Source organism: Mercenaria mercenaria, chromosome 19 (genome assembly GCF_021730395.1).
Source record: "Mercenaria mercenaria strain notata chromosome 19, MADL_Memer_1, whole genome shotgun sequence".
NCBI classification, from domain to species: domain Eukaryota; kingdom Metazoa; phylum Mollusca; class Bivalvia; order Venerida; family Veneridae; genus Mercenaria; species Mercenaria mercenaria.
In genome coordinates, this window is record NC_069379.1 from 45,400,215 (window position 1) to 45,420,351 (window position 20,137).

Consider the following 20,137-nt stretch of genomic DNA (forward strand, 5'->3'; position numbering starts at 1 on the left):
TCTCCTGAATTATTCAGAACATTATTGGATTGTTTTATAGATTGACACTTTTCTTGTGAGGAGCGGTTGTGCATGCGATTCTGTTAAAAGCGCACATTTATAATGCATTCTATACTTTGTCAAAAATCCAAGCTATAATATTTAAGTATATTTTTATAACATAACATTTGACAAAAAAAAAAGAATAAAATCATATTATAAAAATGCTAAAGAAAAACTTTTTTTTTTTTTGCTTTGCGAAGGAGTATGCTTTTACATGTAATGGCAAGCTTTCTTTTTGCATGTCTCAAAACCCCAATTTTACAATATCAACAACAACAACAACCATCATGGAATAGGAGACATAAACGGTATTTACAAGTAGAGAACGTGTTGAAAGAAAGACTTAATACAAAAAGATGAAGTAAAACAAGAGTATTTGAGTATGTACCAAGTCTTCACATATGCATGCGCCTTTGTTAGCACTAATCCTAATCTATATGGACTTTTTATCTCCATAATCTCATCAGTATCTCTCAGAAATAATTCACGAAGTTCTCCAGAAACTCAACATCTGTGTTTATCAAGATTTATTCATACGGACAAGTGTTTAGAAATATGATACCTCGTTGCTGTATGCGTGGAGTTTTCGGGGAAATAATACGAATTTTATGCATTTTTCTTTCTCTCTCTCTCTCTGTGACGGTGGTGTGTTAGTTCTTTTGTGTTATTCCGCAGGCTCAAGTTGTTCCTTTAATTTTGATTTTATAACGGGATTCAAGCTGGATGTTTTATGACATGTTCGTCTTCTGGAGCGTGTGATTCAGAGGTCAAAAATAGATGATTGTTTCTACTATTTGCATGTTATTTTCATATATAAATTAAAAAAAAAAAAAAAACGACGGACGCAGGGTTTGTTTGTATCTGTTTTTTTTTCTTGTTTTAGCTTGCCGAATAGTCTGTATTCAGGCCTTGGAAGTTAAGTCCATTGTCTCTTTAGACTAATGTAATAATCTAGTCTTCTGACTGGATCTGCATTTGCTCTGATTATCCATGTTTGTGGAAGAAAAGGGGCATAATTATACAAAGTTTGAAACAATACAGCGGTTATATCCTGTGAACAAAACATATAGTGTAAATACTGACTTGTAATAATCTAGTCTATCTACTAGAAAATGAATTTTTACTTATTTTTAAAAATGTTTTTGAGAAGAAATGGGGCATAATTATACAAGATTTAAATAGCTTCTGGAGTTACCTACCTTGGACGTATCGTTATGGTCCTAGAGTACTAGAACCGGGGACACTAGAAGTGAAGAATTGAATCTATGAAGATATTTAGAAAAGAAAAAAAAAAAACAATAAAAAGAATATCTAGTTAGAAGCTTTGTTGATATAAATTTGTAAGTACTTGTAATATGAACTTGCTTCCCTAAATGGGTATCCACAGTTTACTGCTCGCATGTCGGGGCTTTAGTTTCCTATTTGTCGGATAATGAGGTGTTTTTTTGTGTTTTTTTTTGTTTTTTTTTGTTTTTACTTCGAATCACATTCGTCCTTCCCTCTGTAGGTAAGAAATCTCGTTTGGAACGTGGATTTTTTTTTTGTGTTTCTCCAGTTGATGTAAGGAAGGTCGGTGCCCGTACGTGCTATGAACAATGGTCAAGGAACATTCCAGTTTTAGGTTGGAATTCGTCGTGTGGTACTGACGCAATAAAACATAATCGTTTGGCTACTAGTATACTATAGTATATATATTTCAATAAAATATCTTTGAATAAACTGGAAACTTTAAAGTTATTTCAACTCTGCCTTGTGTTGTTATTTTGTTACTTTGTGGATACGCAGACTCACTTGTTGCTAAAAAATTTGAATATGATGACAAAAGTTGTTATTTTATTGCGGGAATGATTTGAGGCAGACGATAAAATTTCATTGCGGAATTCTCTTAACTAAACATAGATCGACGTTATGGTACTCGAGTGAACAATAAAACAGATGATAAACGTTTTTCTTTCTCTATTTTATTATTGATGAACATTCCAGATAACACAATTATGCATATCATCACGTTTTTTTTTTGCACAGAACGCTATATGCGGAATACTTCGGACGCCTTTATGCGAAGTACCTCGGACCCCATAAAATCCTGAAAAAGAAACTTTTGGTAAATTCCAGTGGCTGATTAATTGCATAGAAGTGAAGTGATGGTACGATATACGTTTTGGCATAGAGTGAAATGTTACAGGTTGTTGGGACGCGAGTAAAAAGTATAACCTTGAAGAATGGAGCAAAACAATAAGATAAAAGCTAGAGTATATCTTCTTGAATGTAAGAGGTTTGAGTCTTGATAAAGTTTTAACAAATGAGAAAACCCACATAGTGCGTTTCGACAAGCATGGATCCAGACCGCCCTGCGCATCCGCGCAGTTTGATGAGGATCCATGCTATTCGCAATCAAACCCTATTGCACTTAGAGAAACCATTAGCGAACAGCATGGATCCTGACCAGACTGCGCGGATGCACAGGCTGATCTGTATTCATACTGGTCGCACTATGTTGGTTTTCTCATGGCTCGGCTCAAATATAATAATGTCATATTTAAGGTAATTGACTCGTAATGACAATCGGCGATTTCCGTTCATTTACGTATTCTCCTGAATGTGATTTCGGCATTTTCCGGTTATCTCCGGTTATTATGAAAAATCATTTTCTAATATTGCCGAAGGATGCCGAAATCGCGTACGGAAGGTAACGTAATCGCACGGAAATTGCCGAATTTCATCACGGGTCAGTTACCTTATTGACCTTTAGTTAAAACATGCCTCGTAATTCATCTTAATACGATAAAGATTTCCGGTGGCCATCTTTGACTAAAATAATTCATTGTTAGATACTAGTATTTACTTTAAATGTCTAAAATCCTCATCTAATGTGATTAACAGAACTAAATATTTAGATTAAGTTTGTGTATAGAGCTACAAACAAAATCAAATGTCATGCAGTAATAGATGATTAAAAAAGAACTGGCCAGTTATTTTAGAGGTGGTACACATTTATGCTATGTGTATCTATACATGTAAACAGTGTGTTTTATTTTTAACCTTACGCAAAATCTTGTTAATTTAATGTTAACATAAACTATATGAAGTAAAATCTTGTTAATTTAATGTTAACATAAACTATATGAAGTAAGTTTTCATGTTTTTAAATATGTAAGTTGGATCTTATATACCGTTAACTTAAATATTTCGATCAAACATTGTGTAAGAAGTCTATATTATTACTATATTATATATCGGACCAAGAACATGTGAAAAACTGTATAATGTATAAGTCTTGAATTGACATATAGCAGTTATAAATCGACAAAACATGTATACACACACATTCCTCCGCATGTAAAATGCATGACACGATTTTTTTTTATCTCGTTTCAACAACGACAGGTACATGGTTTCACTTCCGTCTCGCCGTCACAGTAGCTTGTCTAAAAACATCAAATATACTACAACATAGCTTGTCGTTTTCGGTCGTAAACTTAAATTTTCTTAAAAGCATGTCATGTGTTGTTTTTTGTTTAGATAGTTTTTATCGAGACGAGGATATTTTTTTGTAGATAACTGAGACTTAACTCGAAGAAGAAAATGTACCAGTGGTATAGACTCTAAATATGGAAAATGGCAGATTCAAATATATAGCAACTGTTTTCAAGTTTTGTTGTTGTTGTTGTTTGCTCTATAGAGCTATCTCCTGGATTTTGTTTCCAATTAGGCCTAAAAAAATCTTTGTTTCCGGTAACATGCTCAAAAAAGAAGGATAGTTAGGTCGGATTTTTTTTGGGGGGGGGGGGGGGGGGGTTATTAAGTGAGACTATTCGGAATTTATTTTTGTGTCAAAATATGAATGCAAATAAGGGGTTTATGCCATTATAGTATCATTAAGTTGATTTCTAACATCACTGACCATGTTAAATGCATAAAAAGTGCAGTTTTGTTACTTTTTTAAAAAAGTTGATTTAAATATTCTCTAAGGTCATAAAAAATTTTAGGGTCGGGCCAAAAATTTAGGGTAGGTCGGGACACCGGTAACAAACAGTTTTTACGCCTTATTTGCTGGAATCACACGACAGATCTCTGCTTGACATTTACACAGTGTTCTCATAATGAACTTTAGTAATTATGTGTCATAGAAACTTCCACTGCAATTTGGGTCTCTTTCTAGCTGATTTGAATAATTTTATAATTTTGCTTTTTTTTCGTTGCATTGTGTAGAGTTAAAGTGATGGCAACAAAAGATAAACAGTCCAATCTAATTATACTGTAATTAACAGTTGCCGTGCAGTCCATCTCAGTGGGACAGAGCTATTTTGATTTTGTGAGGCAAAATGTTAGAAAGTTGACGATTTCAAAGTGGGCAAGATGTCACTGGTGGAATAAAAGATTAATAGTGACTAGCGTTGTTCTTAAAACTACGACAAAACGTATATAACTAACAAATAAGCAGACTTAATTAAATATTTAATTGTGCGTTCATCTTTCAAGTATACAGAAACGCATCTTACATGTACGAGTATATTCAACTATCGTTACCAGTATACATGAAAACGTTAATTTTCTTTCTTTGCTATGACAACATGCAAAGCATTATTGGGGAAGTCGGCTGCTTTCTATGATACCATCAGCTGGGAGAGAACTTCTGCTTCCAACAGAACTAAATCGATGATAGTCTGTTAAACAAGCAGGTCGCATAGGCGGCGGCAAATAGCGCGCGCAGGAAGTAATGGATTCTATAAATTCCTTAAATAAATTTTAGTTAATAAGTGTTAAGGTACGTACTCTTCCATGCATTTTCCGGTGTTGCCAGTACGTGTTGATAGCGTGTTGCCAGTGTACGTTTTGATAGCGTTGTTTGGATAAACATTTTAGTGAACGGTAATATATCGTTTTGAAAACATATTTTTGATCTGAATCTGTGGCTGTATATGTGCTATCCTTTTTAGTTTTTCTGTTCTTTTCTGTTTGTTGTCGTCTGCTACGCTCTTTGCTGTTTCTGTCGTCTGCAGTTCTTTTTTTTTTTCTTTTGTTCTGTTCTGTTCTGTTGCACCTTATATACTTTGAAGTATTTTCCACTCAATTCTGCTTTGTTTATCGCATCATAATAGTTATTACGACTGCATGAAATATTTTACCAGCAAAGTAAATGGGGCAAAAAAATCAAAGAGAATGATTATAGGTATATACGGAGTCCGTGTCAATAGCTTAGAATATTGACATTATAGCAAAAATCTCGTCAAACATGAGAAAAATCGAAAAAATCTCGCAGACAGTTTACATTCTAGAATTATGAGAGATTGGTGAATCGGTCATGATTTATGACTGTTAATACAGACGACGTGGATATTGACATCTGTGATTAATGTAAGGAAATTTTCTCTATATTCCGGATGCAATCATGTCAGAATTTTGTCACTTATTTGAGACTGTGTGCGCAGTAGTTCTTTGTCAGGCGGTGGTTCCAATTAATGTTATTTCTGCCATTTTCTCTCTGCTTTTATTACAACGTATAAGCTTTCTATTTCTTTGCACAAAGTCATTGCACTTCCTGGTTAAATCCTTCATCAAGAAAGTAAATTGTGTTCTTTATTAAAGAAATGGTATCTTACTCAGACGACCTGGATAGTAGGAGGACCAATAATTATCTGTCAAGAGTTTAGTCTAAGCCGGAAGTGGCACTAGTCGCAGCCGGGAATCAAACCCAGGCCTCTAGCAGTTGCGCCGCTGGTCCCCGGCATATGAGTTCTGTATATAGATAGAGAAAAAGAGGGAGAGATGAGATCGGCTGAAGAGTAAATCGATGTGGAATTTATTGATTAAAATATAAAAGGAAAGCACAGGAAATGGTACATCAAGAAAAAATGAATTATTGAGACGGATATAGATCATATAGATAGTATTTTATGTAGTAATTTACAGGGAGTGAAGCCTCTGACAATTATACGGAGTAAGTGTTTTGAAAATCTCGTTCCACCTTCCAACATATAAAAAAAGTTTTTTTAAGAACCTCTGAATCAATTATTTGAACAACAAGACTTCACTTCTTTGTGCGCAGGTATAAGCGTCTTAAAATACGCTGCGTTTGATAACATGCATATGTAAAGTGATCTTAGGCTGTAGTATGAATTTGTCATGTTTGTGGAAATATGTTGTTGGGAAAACTGTAGATAATTTATTGATGTACACTTAAATCTCAAAGAAATGAAAATACAAATTCATTAAAATGATAGATGTTGAAATCTATTGCATTACATTAATGAGAAAGTAATCACGGCGATGTATTATTTTCCTCTCTTCATGTACTATTTATGGGCTGTATTTAAAGGCGTTTTATTGATTTTAATCATTGATCAAAAAGAAAAACCGACAATTTCTTGACGGTAAATGATCCGTGCATTGTAATCATTTTCTTCAACACACAAATTACACGGGCATCAACTCGCAGTCTATTTTCCCTTTGTATCTTTCCGCTTCATGCATTTCACCCTAATGTCCGCTTCAGATTTATCGTTACCCGTTTATAAAAAAAGAACTTTTTAAATGAGCCTCGCCATGAGAAAACCAACATAGTGCATCTACGCAGTTTACAATAAAATATTTCCACGCAGTCTGGTCAGGATCCATGCTGATTGCTTTCAAAGCCTGTTGCAGTTAGAGAAACTGTCAGCAAACAGCATGGATCCTGACCAGACTGTGCGGATGCGCAGTCTGGTCTGGGTCCATGCTGGTCGCAAACGCACTATGTTGGTTTTCACATGGCACTGCTAAAATGTGTTTTGAACTCGTTTTCCATTGTATCTTATTGTTTCGAATGTATTTTTTTTTTCAAGGATACTACGTAATTTTTCCTGTTTTTCGGCCATTATAGCAGGATTGTCACCATTCATATTGAAAACGAAAATATACTTTCTTTTATTGGTACTTAAAAAAACTTCAAAACGCGCCAAACATTGCAAGAAACACAATGAAATCGAATATTCTATAACTGTGTAGACTTTTTTTTCTTTATTTTAAAATCTAAAAGGCTAAAGATAATCGAGTTTTCAAATAAGGCTTATCAGCAGTTGCAGTTAGTTCAGAAACCAACCGACCACGTGACATATATATTCGCGATGCTTAATCACTAATCAATATTTTGAGAGGGAATCTTGAATTTCTCCAGTCTTGAAAAGCACGAATGCAACTATAATTGATTTAGTAGGTAATTACAATTTTACAGACTATAAGCGTAATATTCTTCTCCCGCAGCCGTTGCTATGGCAACCATTATTATAAGCGATTTTCTACTCGAGTAGATATGACATTTATAAAGGATACGTTATATTTTACCGACGTAAAACTAATTGAGTATCAGAAAATATTTTATTAACCTTCATTAAAAATATTGACGGATGGTAAGTCGCTTCAAGGAAATGTTTTTTTTCCGGCAAGTAAGTGGATTTTCTGTGTCGTATTTTGTTGTTTTAACACACCGCGGAGATATGTTAAATCATATTATTTTAATGTGATGTGTGTTGTAAAAATGTATTGCATAATGTACATTTTTCAAATGCAATGCTTAGTTGCAATTGTCTTTTTCGCGCATGCATGCTATACTAGTGAGGAGTTGTTGGTTCAAGCCGTCGTCTCTTAACAGACTTTTATGGAACACGATAAGGGACATTACTTTTCACTTTTGGTAGGCAAAAAAATAGAATGAAATTTAATACTTTACTGCAGAATATTGAAGTAATATTTAATTCCTATTTAAGTATTTTGTTGGTATTTCAAGGACACACACTTTTCTATGATTGTATTATCATCAGCTTTAAACTTGTTATCTCGAGCGCACGACATCGTCTCGAGCGCACGATCTTAAAAAAAAATATAAAAGTGTGCCTTACACAATACGGTAGTTTATTTTATAGATGAATGTTTTATATTTATATATTTTGTTTCTAGCCTGAAACTTATTGTCAGCATAACACTGAAATAAATTGTTGCACAGGAATTTTCCCTAGAAATTTAGAACAATATTTTTATCCAATTTAGCTGCGCGTGATCTTATATTGCGCGTGCTCTTATATTAAGGTAATAAGGTAGTCGTATCTTATCACTAAATCATATCTTATCACTAAATCATATCTCGTCTAATTAGGCATGTTGGGCGTACAATAAATGCAAAGATAAAATACAATGATAATGTATGGAAATGTTACTTGTATATATATGACAATATATTATGCTCTGCTATAGGTAGGCGGTAGTGATTAATAGGTGATTAATTAATTTTCGGTGGTTATTTGATTTGAATGTTTATTTTGGTTTTAATGTTTATTTGGATGTATCATTGATAATTTGAAAACGCGATGAAATTAGGTAGATTCAGGTAATTAAGGCTCAGTTTGCAAACAAGTAAAACTTACAGCATACATAACCATGAAACCAATCTTTATCTTATACAAGAAGCTTAAAATAGTAACTATAATTAAGGTGTTATGGCATTCGGCCATTTCCGTGTGATAGGGTAATTCCATGGCGGAAAATGCCGAAACTGAATGCCTTCGCGATTGTCCTTACGGATGAGCTACCTTTATAAGTCGCAAAACGTCGGTATTACGACATTGAGTTACGTTTAACAACATTTTTAAGATGGTCCATTTTAACGTAACTAAACAAAAATTAATTCATGTGTAATCCTTGACGAGATATACAGAGCTGATTTCTTCCGTGTATGTTTCTGGTCCTCTTAAAATTGGTGAATTGGTTTAGATAGGGGCTTAGAAAAAATATTTGGCTTGTGTTTTCTCCAGACTGGTTTCTGTTACCAATTAGCATAAACCAGAAATGCTTAAGTCTGCGCTTATTCAAAGTAAAATTGATACCCCCTTATTAGATCAAATTGAGTGGCAATAAATTTTGTACAAGTGGTCCCGCTGAAGTTTTCTTTTTAGAACATGGAGTGTTTTTCGGATATAAAACTCGTCAATTAAACTTTCTGTCACCACAATGTCAATTCTAAATCATTTAATGTCAAAGAGGATTCCAGTATGCTAATTTTGTTTGGTTCCCTGACTATTTTTGTTATTTGGTAATTTTGTTGCGCTCACATACGAATATGCGCAAATTATAAATTCGAAACTAAGTATATGTAATTAGACCTTTTAACAGCATGTTCAAAACCATGTATCGTATTGAAATTTTATAGCATAATTTATATGCTAAATTGTTAGCTATTTACCGAGTGTATTCATCTTGAAATATGATAAGTGAATATATTTTCTTAAACCTCTGGTGACACCGACTTTGATGGCGGTGTCAAGTGTCGTCTGCATTTATAATGAGTGTCCTCAATGCAGGTGCATTAATTTTGTAGGGTTATTTTTAAGGTTAAATCGTGAACTTGTTAAAATTCAACTGTGTTAAGTTTTATCTCATTGTAGAAAAACTGCTAGGTATTGTCACTATAAGCATTTTGTCAGAATTATGATTTTTCGTCAATTTTTTGTTCAGACCCACTTAACTTTGAAACAGGGTTCTTTTGTTTATCATCATCATGCGAGTGCGTTGGGCAAGAACAATAACTCTAGTTGCAAATTGTCTGAATTATGGCCCTTTATGTACATTGTACTTAGAAAATAGGAATTGAATGTCTTTTGTTGTTGTTGTTGTTGTTTATATTCTTTTCTTGAATACTACAGCTTTCCAACTTTATAAACTATTTTCATTAAGAAGACCAAGAACCATAACTCTTTTTTTTGCATAATTTTCTATGTAAAACACTTAAAGACAAGCGTATGCAACCGTACGCGGGGCTTTTGTTATTTAATATTAGTACACTTTATGTGAAGCAAATTTCCATATGTGATGTTGCGATTTGTCTTCTGTCTCCATTCTTTGACTACGATGACGTCATGACGTCGGCGTTTACTGCGATTGAGCGTTTAGAATGCCTTCTGTTTCAGTGACAAGTTTACATTAAGCAGTCACGTCTTATTTTAAGGTGACGAACATGTAGCTTAATTAAAACGTCATTGCGTTTAAAAAAATCCATCATGTCTTCTGCAGTCGTCAGGAACGATGACGAAGGGTTTGAAGGGCTGACATGTTGATCAGACGACAATGCGTCATACTCTAGCCCTTTTCTTTGGCGGGTTATTCATTCCTTAATTAATAAAAAAATAAACATTCAGTGCAGTAAATTATCCGCTAATAATACTCGTAATGTCTTGTGTTGAGAAACGAAGATAATAAATTTCTAGAGAATTTTTTTTTTTCAATTTTATAGAACATCTTCTACTAATTATTTGAGCTGTTCAATCTCGTTTACAAAAAAAATATAATTGATTTTAAATCTAACACCGTGTTTATGCTGAAATTAATTCCGTTTTCTTGGAAATACATAATTAATTTGCATCGGTCCCTGCAGTCTTTAGAAAGTTTTCTCGTGATATTATTTTTATCTGTTAGATCGGATTAATTACAACCAAAAGTTTTAAAAACGACAGATGATGAGCGGCTTGGTATGAAAGTGTAATATTCGTTCAATTTATGCATAAATCCTGCTGAATGTCACAACAGAACAAAATAGAACAGTACTCTGTTGATATTTACACGACTTGAACAAAAGCATTCCTCGTCTGAACCTGTATTAACTCATAAAAAATTGAATCATGATTATCTAAGAAAATAAGTGCACACACAGTCACTTTTATGTTTCGTTAAGAAATAAGAAATGTATAATCGTTTTCCAAATAGTTCTGATGTCTGATTCGGCATGGGTGCAACGCTGAAATACGTGTAAGAATATATATTCAAGAAAAGATAAACAAGTGATCCTTGTCAGTGCATGAACATCTCTGCTAAAACCAATCAAATTGCCTGAATTAATAGATATTGAAAACCTGTAAACGAGTGCTAAGTATAATATATATTTCGTGTTCTTCAAGTACCTACAGCAGAAAACACGGAAAAGCACTACGTTTGTACCTCATAATTAGCTAGATTTTGTACAATATGGAAAACAGCGTTTGTGTGATTTGATTTTCATATAATACAAATGGGACTTTTTTCTGTTATAACTTATTACGCATTTTAATCCGTATTAAAATATAAGCTCTAATGCTATAGATGTATGATGACTATAAGGCGATGACCTGCTATAGATGTAGGATGACTATAAGGCGATGACCTGTACCACGATTTGAAGTTTCAATAGCATATATATTGACGTGCAAATGGGGTATTTGTTAGCATATTGACGTGCAAATGGGGTATTAGTTACAAAGGGAAGTAATCCAGACTATCATAACTCCAAGTGGAAGCCTAATATATCTAAAATTTGCTTCCTCTGTTTGACCGGCGTGCTTTAGTTTAAAATTACGGCAATGTTCAATACCAGACAAAGATTTTCTCACAAAATGAAATAAATAGTTCACAAGTAGCCTATTCAATTCTTTAAAACATGAAAGTGAAAATATATTATAGATTGTAAGGCCATATACAGAAATCTATGATAGTCAGTGAAAGTTTTTTTTTAAATACTAAAAGATAAAGATCATTGGCAAAGTTACCTAATTGTGGTCTATATACTAAACACATTTTATTTTAAACTGGATTACTTATTGAATATTATAACTATGTACTAACACAAGTCAAACTATCATCAAAGATGTATAGCGTTATTTTCCTGGTTGGTCAAACTATCACCGTAGATCTATAGCTGTACCATTACCGTGATGTTACTATAGATGTAATGCAACAGTACAATATTGAAAAAATTGTATTATAATGTAATAACTTAATAAATATGTAATATTGAGAGTAGTAACATGGTACGCCATGGTATATAAATGGATTTCTGTAATATCGCGGTACTCTCGCGGGATTTATTTGATACCATGGCAACATTTTCGAGTTTAATGTCATAATTTAATGAAATATATCATTACATGATACTTATATGGAGACAGTTTGGTATACAACATAACGCCAGATTCATCTGTTTTTGTCAACTTTTGATCGAGTTATTTCTACAAGGGCAATGCAAATTACATTGCATAGAGAAAAACATGGTTGATAAGTACTGACAATTTATATGACAGTAAATAGGTTGTGATTTTAGTATTTGTGCGTGCGTACGAACGTTCAGCTACTCTCAGATAATACGTGTCATTTAATTGCGCGCCACATGTAAAAAAAAAAAAAAAAAAAAAAAAAAAAAAAAAAAAGAATTTAGAGGGAAATTTGAAATTTATAAACAGCATAATACTTGATAAAAAAAAAGCTGCCTGTTCTATTTGAAGCAAGTTGAAAACGCACTCCCTCCTAACATTTTAGTTCAGTGTTTTATATTAAAACTATAAAACAGGTCGTAAAACTTTATTTGAATAAGTTGGATCTTTAATATACAGTTTCAGTGTTGCACTCGCATTCATTACTGTAACAAAATTAACGCTAAACATTTGGTTAAAGGTCTTTTTTACCCTCTATTCATAACCGCTTGAAAGCACACAGCATGTCTGTGAAAATATTTATATCTTTTCGGATCGAGTATCATGTTTACGCTGTATGGTGACATGCTTTTCTGTTTGTTAGATTTTGAAACATGCCTATTTAATATAAAATTTATAGCGTTAAACTGGACGGGGAGCCTAGTAGTTAAAGTCTCGCATAACATACGATTTAAAAGTTACATTTCATTGTCGTTTAAAGTTTTTTGCTTCTTGTCTTTTCAGAATAAATTGATGCATGATGTAAGCGACGGATGAAGAACGTGTTCAGACATTAAATGAGGAGAAAAAAAAAACACAATCAAACAGCTCCGGTTGAATTCGATTTATACAAAAACTCAAAACTCCCGAGACGGAATTCAGAGGAACTTCTTCACAGAGATAATCAAGCTGCACAGATTTAGCAGTTTATGAAGAAGAAAATCAACATTAATAAATAAACCGAGTCAAGTCGTTGTGAAAAACAAATAGCAAAGTGTAACAAATACATGATTTAAAGTGCCAACAGATTTGTTCAAAAGCCTTGCCGCAGTGTGAAAAAGTGACCTAAAAATAAACAAAGCAAGGATCACCATCGTTAAATTATACGTTGTCTGAAACCATCACCCAAGAAGCGCAAGATCTTTATCTAAACGGGTAAAGATTGACACAAAAGTTGTCCTAAAGAGTTTTTCAAAACCGCAGAGAAAATCATCTGAACTGATCTTAATTGTATCATTTAAAAATAACATTTTCCAGATCTCAGAACAGATTTGAAAACGGGTGAAGATTTTCTTTTGTTCATGACAACTCCGCCCATTTGCTGACATTGTGGATTTTAATTTACAATTTCAATCGAGTGCGCCGGCCATACGAGACATCCTGAGTTTAAATGGGCTTAAAAGGTGTCTAAATTGACTGTCTTTTGTTGGTTTTAGTTTAGGGCTTCACATCTGTGTAGTAGTTAGAAAAGAAAAGTCAAAGCCTGGACACTGGTGAAGCTGTACCTAATTTCACGGCGGCTGAACTCGGATGCAAGGGTTTCTTTTGGCGGGTCAATAGCTGTGATTGATTTATTTTCATGCGGAACAGACAGCAGTCTGGAGTTAATCAAAATCAAAAGTCGTTTACACACTGAAGAAATTTATACACGGAAATATATCATTTCACATGTGTGAAAGATTAATACCTGAACATCTGACTAATTAGCGGCGACATCAAAAGCACCGGGATGATTAATCAGGACTAATTAGTTAACCAAGATCAAAGGACACGTATACAAATAATAACTGCTACAACAAGAACGAAACTTTTTCGTACATGTAGGAGTTAAACGGTTAATCATTTTAACAAAAGCAGCTTAAAATATAAATCGGATTATTTTTTTTATAAAAGTGAGAGATTAGTGACTCCCAGTATTGAGACATAATATATCAGAGATATTTTCAATTCTGCCAAGTTCCATTAAGATCGGATTAGTCGACGATTTAAGACTTTTAGCATTTAAAGGCAAGGAATTGTAGTTGATTTGTCAAGTAGTGGTGCTAAGTTAAACAGAAAAGTGGAAACGGAAATTGTTTCTATAAACATTCACCTGCTTTGGAATATTTGGCTATTATACCTGTATGAAAAGAAAATACGGCCGATAAAATACATTGACAGGCATTGATTGATAAAATTAGCTGCACGACAAAAAGGAAAGAAAAAAAAAATACATTAAAGAGCAAAAGTGAAAAAGCTCTGCATTTGATGTAAGAGTGTTTGGTGATAAATTATTGTCGGCGATAGAATTTTAACCAGTCGTAAAAATCTTCAGATGGTGAAATAAAAACTGAAATCACTTTAGTGTAACGGACGGTAAATTAAACGTTATATACAGACTGTAAATTGAATTAAAGCGACGTGTTAACGTTTGCTGAACAGTGGCAATTAAAACAAGTTGGCAGACAAAAACTGTTACAAACAACAAAACAATACTGCCATATCATATTTGACAGAAATTTAGTTAGCGAAGTTTAAATGGTATAAAAACTACGGAACAGCATTTGTAGAAAGTATTGCTTTAAAAATAATAGCTCGCGAAACATTGGATATCTACAGTACTGGAAGTTTATCGTCTATATTCAAATATATCTCATCTTTTTTACGGTGTGCGAGTTTTAATGACATCGGTCCATGTCTTGAATAACTTGATACAAAAAATATTCATGACCAACATATTGTGTTACTAGATTGATATTATGTGAAACACTCAAGATCGGATGATAACATAGCGACGGCGGTTAACTGAAGTTAAAAAGATACTTTTTGTGAACAATTTTACACGTTTGGATGTGAAAAGATCGAGTTGAACTTTAATGGGCATTTATGTTAATCATCCAGGTTTAAAGTTGCGTCTTTTGTCTTAAGAGAATTCGGAATGTGGGCTTCTTTTTTGATGGTGCGATAAACTCGTTTCTTTCATACTGATGTAGTAAGGTGGAAAGAATTTAGTGTTTTGGGATATTTTGAACATAACACCCGTTATTGACATTAACATTATTTCGTCAATTTTTCGAAGTTTATTTGACAGAAGAAAAATTGGATTTTATAATATATTATAATCGCTGGAAGAATTCATAAACATACTTTATGTGCTGACATATTTGTGTTTCTAGTATTAAAGCCCATTAGACAACGTCGGGCGCTATTACGCTCCGTTTAATTATATTAGAAAAGCCTGTTTTACATTTAGTAAAATAAACATACGATATTATCAAAGGAGGATTCTCTTAAGACCTAATTTATTTGGACGAGGGATCATCCTCAACTGACACCTTAATCCTAGGTTATACTCGAGAACTACTTTCTTCGCGGAGGTACAAACCGCTGATGAACCGGTTAATGGACTAACTTCAGTGAATATTGTGCATACCAGCAGAGAAATTTTAAAATTGCCAATGTTTGTTCATTTTTGTGGATAACTTTCGTAGCTGGGCTTTAATTTCATTATCAGTTTCACAACCGAACGACTTTTGCAGTCGATTTAAACTTTAAAACAACACGGAATCGATTTTCCGTGACACGGATTAACTCAACGTCTGCTCCTGAAAGGCATTTATGACCGAAAGTTTAATGCAAGATAGTGCGAAGTGAAAAAAGAAAGTTGAAAAAAGTTCATTTCGCTGACAGATTGTCAATACGAGTGGAGAAAATACATATTTCAACCTGTGTCAGACGTGAATATTGGATGTTAAAAGCGCTAGCAGACGAGAAAAAAGGCGTTAAATATTGATGCAGAAAGTCTAGGGAGATTGGATTAATTGATCACTTTTATATTTTTAAGAATATTTCATAAAATACATCGAGCAGACTTGACTGCATTAAAGGAGATTTGCAATTTACTCTGAAAAAAAGATTTAGAATCTGAGAAAATATGGAAAACCGATGTAAAAGACGTAACGTATCCGTTGTGGTGCTATTTTTAGCATTATTGACTGTACCCGCAGAATCTTCAAATGGAAACTGTATTCTGAAGGGAAGAATTCATACCGGACTGGAATGGTACGGTTATTTGCTTCGAAAAACTTTTCAACATAATATTTCTAGAATTCAGTATACTATTTCGTACCCATTGTCGGAGTGTTGCGCGAATATGCTAATATACTATGACGATCAAATGAGGGATCTTACGCAAGATATGACCTGCCAGGAAAGGGAGAAAATTCTTCCAAATGTGAGTAACCAAGTTATTCCTCTTAACGCGAATAATGGAACTGTCGGCTGCTCAATCTGGCGGGAAGAAGGAAAAGAAAGTATGGTCGTCTGCATTGGAGAAAGAACACTTAAATCCAGTGCTCCAAGAACTTGGTATGTTGCTATTAGCAGATGTGGGTCAACTAGTCAAATGACCTTGAACTATCAATTTAATATAACCGGATATTATGGCAGATGTGAAGATGATCCGCTGGCAAACACGTACATTCCGCCGGTTGAGGTAGAAGTAGACAATAAAAATCTTCATGTTGCTATAGCGATGGGTGTAATTGCGGGTATAGCGTCTATTGTGGCTATTGTATTCATTGTTTTATACATTCTAAGCAGACGACAAATGAAACAAAAGCCCAAAACAAGCGGATCAGTGACGTCATCTCAGGCGACAATGACACAAGATATTTTCTACGTGAATCCTTCGCTCTCCGATAGAGAACATTCCGATTCTCAGTACAGCCGGTCTAGCTCCGAAAATTACTATGAGGTAATCCCCGACAGACGCAGCTACGAGAGCATCAATACACAGTTAGCTCTCCACGGACACGGGGGCCGAACGCTTAATTTGGCTTCCATTCCACGTGAACATAGAGCGAGAATTCCGTCTTATATATTCGAAGATATTCCACCACCGCCCTACCAGCCACCAAATCTTCAAGGTCAAGGGCATCATCACCATGCTCATGCGCATCAGCTGTCAAATTCTTCCGGGCATCAGTCTCAAGGGTCAGGTTCGGGTCATCCGTTGCTAGGAAACTCGAGTCCGTACTCAACCGGTCTACAACAGCATATTCCACTGACAACGCGTCTCTTACCGATAAGTTCCGGAAATGGCACGCTTAGCGGACCCGTTACTATGGCTACGACAACGAGAATGCCATTGCAGAGCAGTTCGAACGGACTAATGACGAGCGGTAATTCGCTTCAGGGTCCAAACCATACTTCTGCCGGAAATTATCATTCCACATCGGGTTCAAATGCAGGACCGCAGGAAAATCAAAATGGCGGAATTACAACTTCCGCTGGAGGACTTAATTCTCACAGTGCAAACACTTTACCAAGAACACAAACAAATGACGATGCCATTCCATTACAAAATGGCGGACCAATTCAAAATGGCGGAATTAACCACGGAACTATGGGACGTTATCCGCTCCACAACACAAATCATGCAAAACTATTAAATCATGCATACAGAATACAACAATTTGAAACGACGGCGTAATGATAGCTTTAGTGAATTTGATCAGATCTGACTGATGCTAATGCATTTATAATTCAATTTAGCGTGTTCATATAAATATTAAATTTATGTTGTTAAATTTGAATATTTTAAGTGTTGAGATTTTCATCCCCTGGTTATATGAGTAAAGTATTAAAAAGGACGGCGAATAGATATTGTAACAATACCAGCAAAATGCAGTTCCGTTTAAATTCGCAGTTGGACTAAACTGCAAGTTTTGGATTAAACAGGTTTTCGAATTTTGCCAGTGAAAATTATTTTGCTGTTATTTTGTTATGTATTGTAAAGGTATGGCTTATAGGAGGCCAAAGTCATGCATAATTCATTGCTGTAGCAGATTTGTGGTTTTGATACACGTCTGTTTTTTATCATTTGTTAATGGTATCGCAATATACCACATTCTGGAATTAACTACTTTGTATTTCGTTAATGTTATTTTTCGATCACTGTTTTATTCATATCTTTTAGTGTAATCTATTTTCTATTTATAGACTTTCCGAGATGATAGGAAGTAGGAAAGTCATATAAATTTTAAGTTTCATTTTCAAATTTTTTAATGTAGTCAGTAAGTTTCCCTATATGTCTAATATCTCTGAGAAAACCTCTAAACTAGACTGGCTTCTGTTGCTGTTATGAAAAATAGACAAATTCTTCATTAATCTGGCAGCTAATCTATTTATGCATAAATAACATTGATAGAAGTTTCATTTTTATAACTGATTACCATGTTAAAAATTAAAATCAAAGGCAATATTCTAACGATTTTGCGCCATTTTTTCAAGTCTTTCCTTATTTACATATAATTACTTGTGCACGTGCAAAAAACAACGACAAGGTCGTTGATGGACGTTAAACAAAGAAGTTAAATTGGAAGAAATAGAGAATATTACATGAGTGTTTTTTCATATTGAATTTATGAAACGAGTTGAATAAAATGATAAAATGCGAGGCTCTGCCGAACATTTAATCAATTTTATTCAACGAGTTTAATAAATTCAATATGGAAAGTCACAAATGTAATATTCTTTTTATCACATGTTAGTCTTTCCTGACGAAACATCAAAATTTCTACTTTCTTTTACTATATAAACAAGTCTATTTGATCAACGTTTCCAATACTATAAACGACGTCGACGTCAAAGCTTTATTAATAAACATGATTGTGATAAAATGATAGTATACACTGAATATTTGACGTTAACGTATCAAAATGACGTTACGTTTGAAATGAAATGCTTATGTTGTTATTTACCTTTTTTATATCGTAACATTAGTATGCAACTGATGTGTGTAAAACAGTGAATACTTTCGAATATGTGTGATTGACAAAGAGTTACAGTGACGGATGGGAAACTTTAATTAGTTTAATATGATTAAACTTTCTGTAAATGGTAAATGTTATGGTGTGTAAATAACGTTACGTCCTATTTTATCGATGTGCTATTGTTTTAAACAAAAATATGTATGAAAGACGATATTGTGTTTGTAGAATAAACTTTTGTATAAGCAAGAAAAGAGGTATGAAGCATTTTTAGATCATCAGTTCTTAGTGAATAGGAATTATTGTAAACGTTGTTTAGTGGAAATATAACTGACACAAAGTTTTGTTTTTGTAATAAAAAGATGACTAGAAAGTTGTTCAATGACATGCGTTTTATTGCAATATTTTTCTCGATACGAATTCCTAGATTTGCAATTTGCTTTTCTTTTCCATTTTGTAATATGTTTTCGCGTTTGCGTATGTTGTTATGGATATCAGAAAATGCATTTAGATATAGTGAATACATGTCAACAGTCACTTTGAAATGCATTTTATATCAGTATACTGTGGAGTACTTGTAGTACTTTGATTTGTACGTTTTTGTAATTAAATGCCAATTTCTTCAAATACATTTTTACCATATTTTGTTATGAAAATGTTGTATTTAACCTGATACGAACGTTCAAGTAAATGTGCAATTCTATTTAAACATGTTTGTCTTGTTTGTAGTTCGATATTAGAACGTTATGCATCCAAAACAAAATATCCCGACATTCTCCACCTCGCCCCAACCGCACGCGCGGTTTTAGCAAATAATCACGACAGCAGATGTGTCCTGCTTCCCCTTATTATGCATACAAGTGTTATGAACTTGTAACTTCCAAAATCGAAGAGTCAAGTCATTTAAATAAGCCACCAAATTTTATTCGTCAGGAAATGGAGAAAGAATTTCAGAAATTAGTTATCAATCTTCAGTCAAATTATACAAGAGGGCTAGGGAGCCAGTCTATACCAGTCTATACTCAGCCTCGAGGAGCCAGTCTATACTCAGCTTCGTGGGGGTGGGGCACTCTATACTCAGCTTCGGAAGGGTAGGGGGTGGATCAATCTGACTAAAGTACATCTCCTATTACGCTACGCATAGGATCTGAAAACGACCTATTCATTGCCTCGTTCTGACGGCCCTTTCACTAGCCAATCAGAGCCTAGCTTACAACATCTTGCAAATCTACCTCTAGCATTGACTTTTGATATTTACAATTCTTATGTCGTAATGTATCAGATAGCCGGTTAGCTCAGTCGGTAGGCCACTTGCTTTGTAAGCGAGGGGTCCCGGGTTCGAGTCCTGGAATAACTGCATATTTTTCTTACTCTTTG

At 34.1% G+C, this 20,137-nt stretch overlaps 1 protein-coding gene across 10 annotated transcripts in view; it reads left to right on the forward strand.

Moving 5' to 3' along the window:
• Positions 1-19,463, forward strand: part of LOC123543190 (uncharacterized) — a 56,173-nt gene extending 36,710 nt beyond the window's left edge. For 7 of the 10 annotated variants that reach the window (XM_053531096.1, XM_045329283.2, XM_053531095.1 and 4 more), the window contains one exon: positions 12,753-19,463. In XM_053531096.1, the coding sequence (XP_053387071.1) occupies positions 15,922-17,481 (1,560 nt within the window). In that variant the 5' untranslated portion in view covers positions 12,753-15,921 and the 3' untranslated portion in view covers positions 17,482-19,463. Of the gene's footprint in view, positions 1-680; positions 809-4,764; positions 4,915-12,752 lie in introns of those variants that run through there. The other 3 variants (XM_045329286.2, XM_045329282.2, XM_045329291.2) reach the window with 3 other exon arrangements.
• Positions 19,464-20,137: the final 674 nt, after the last annotated feature.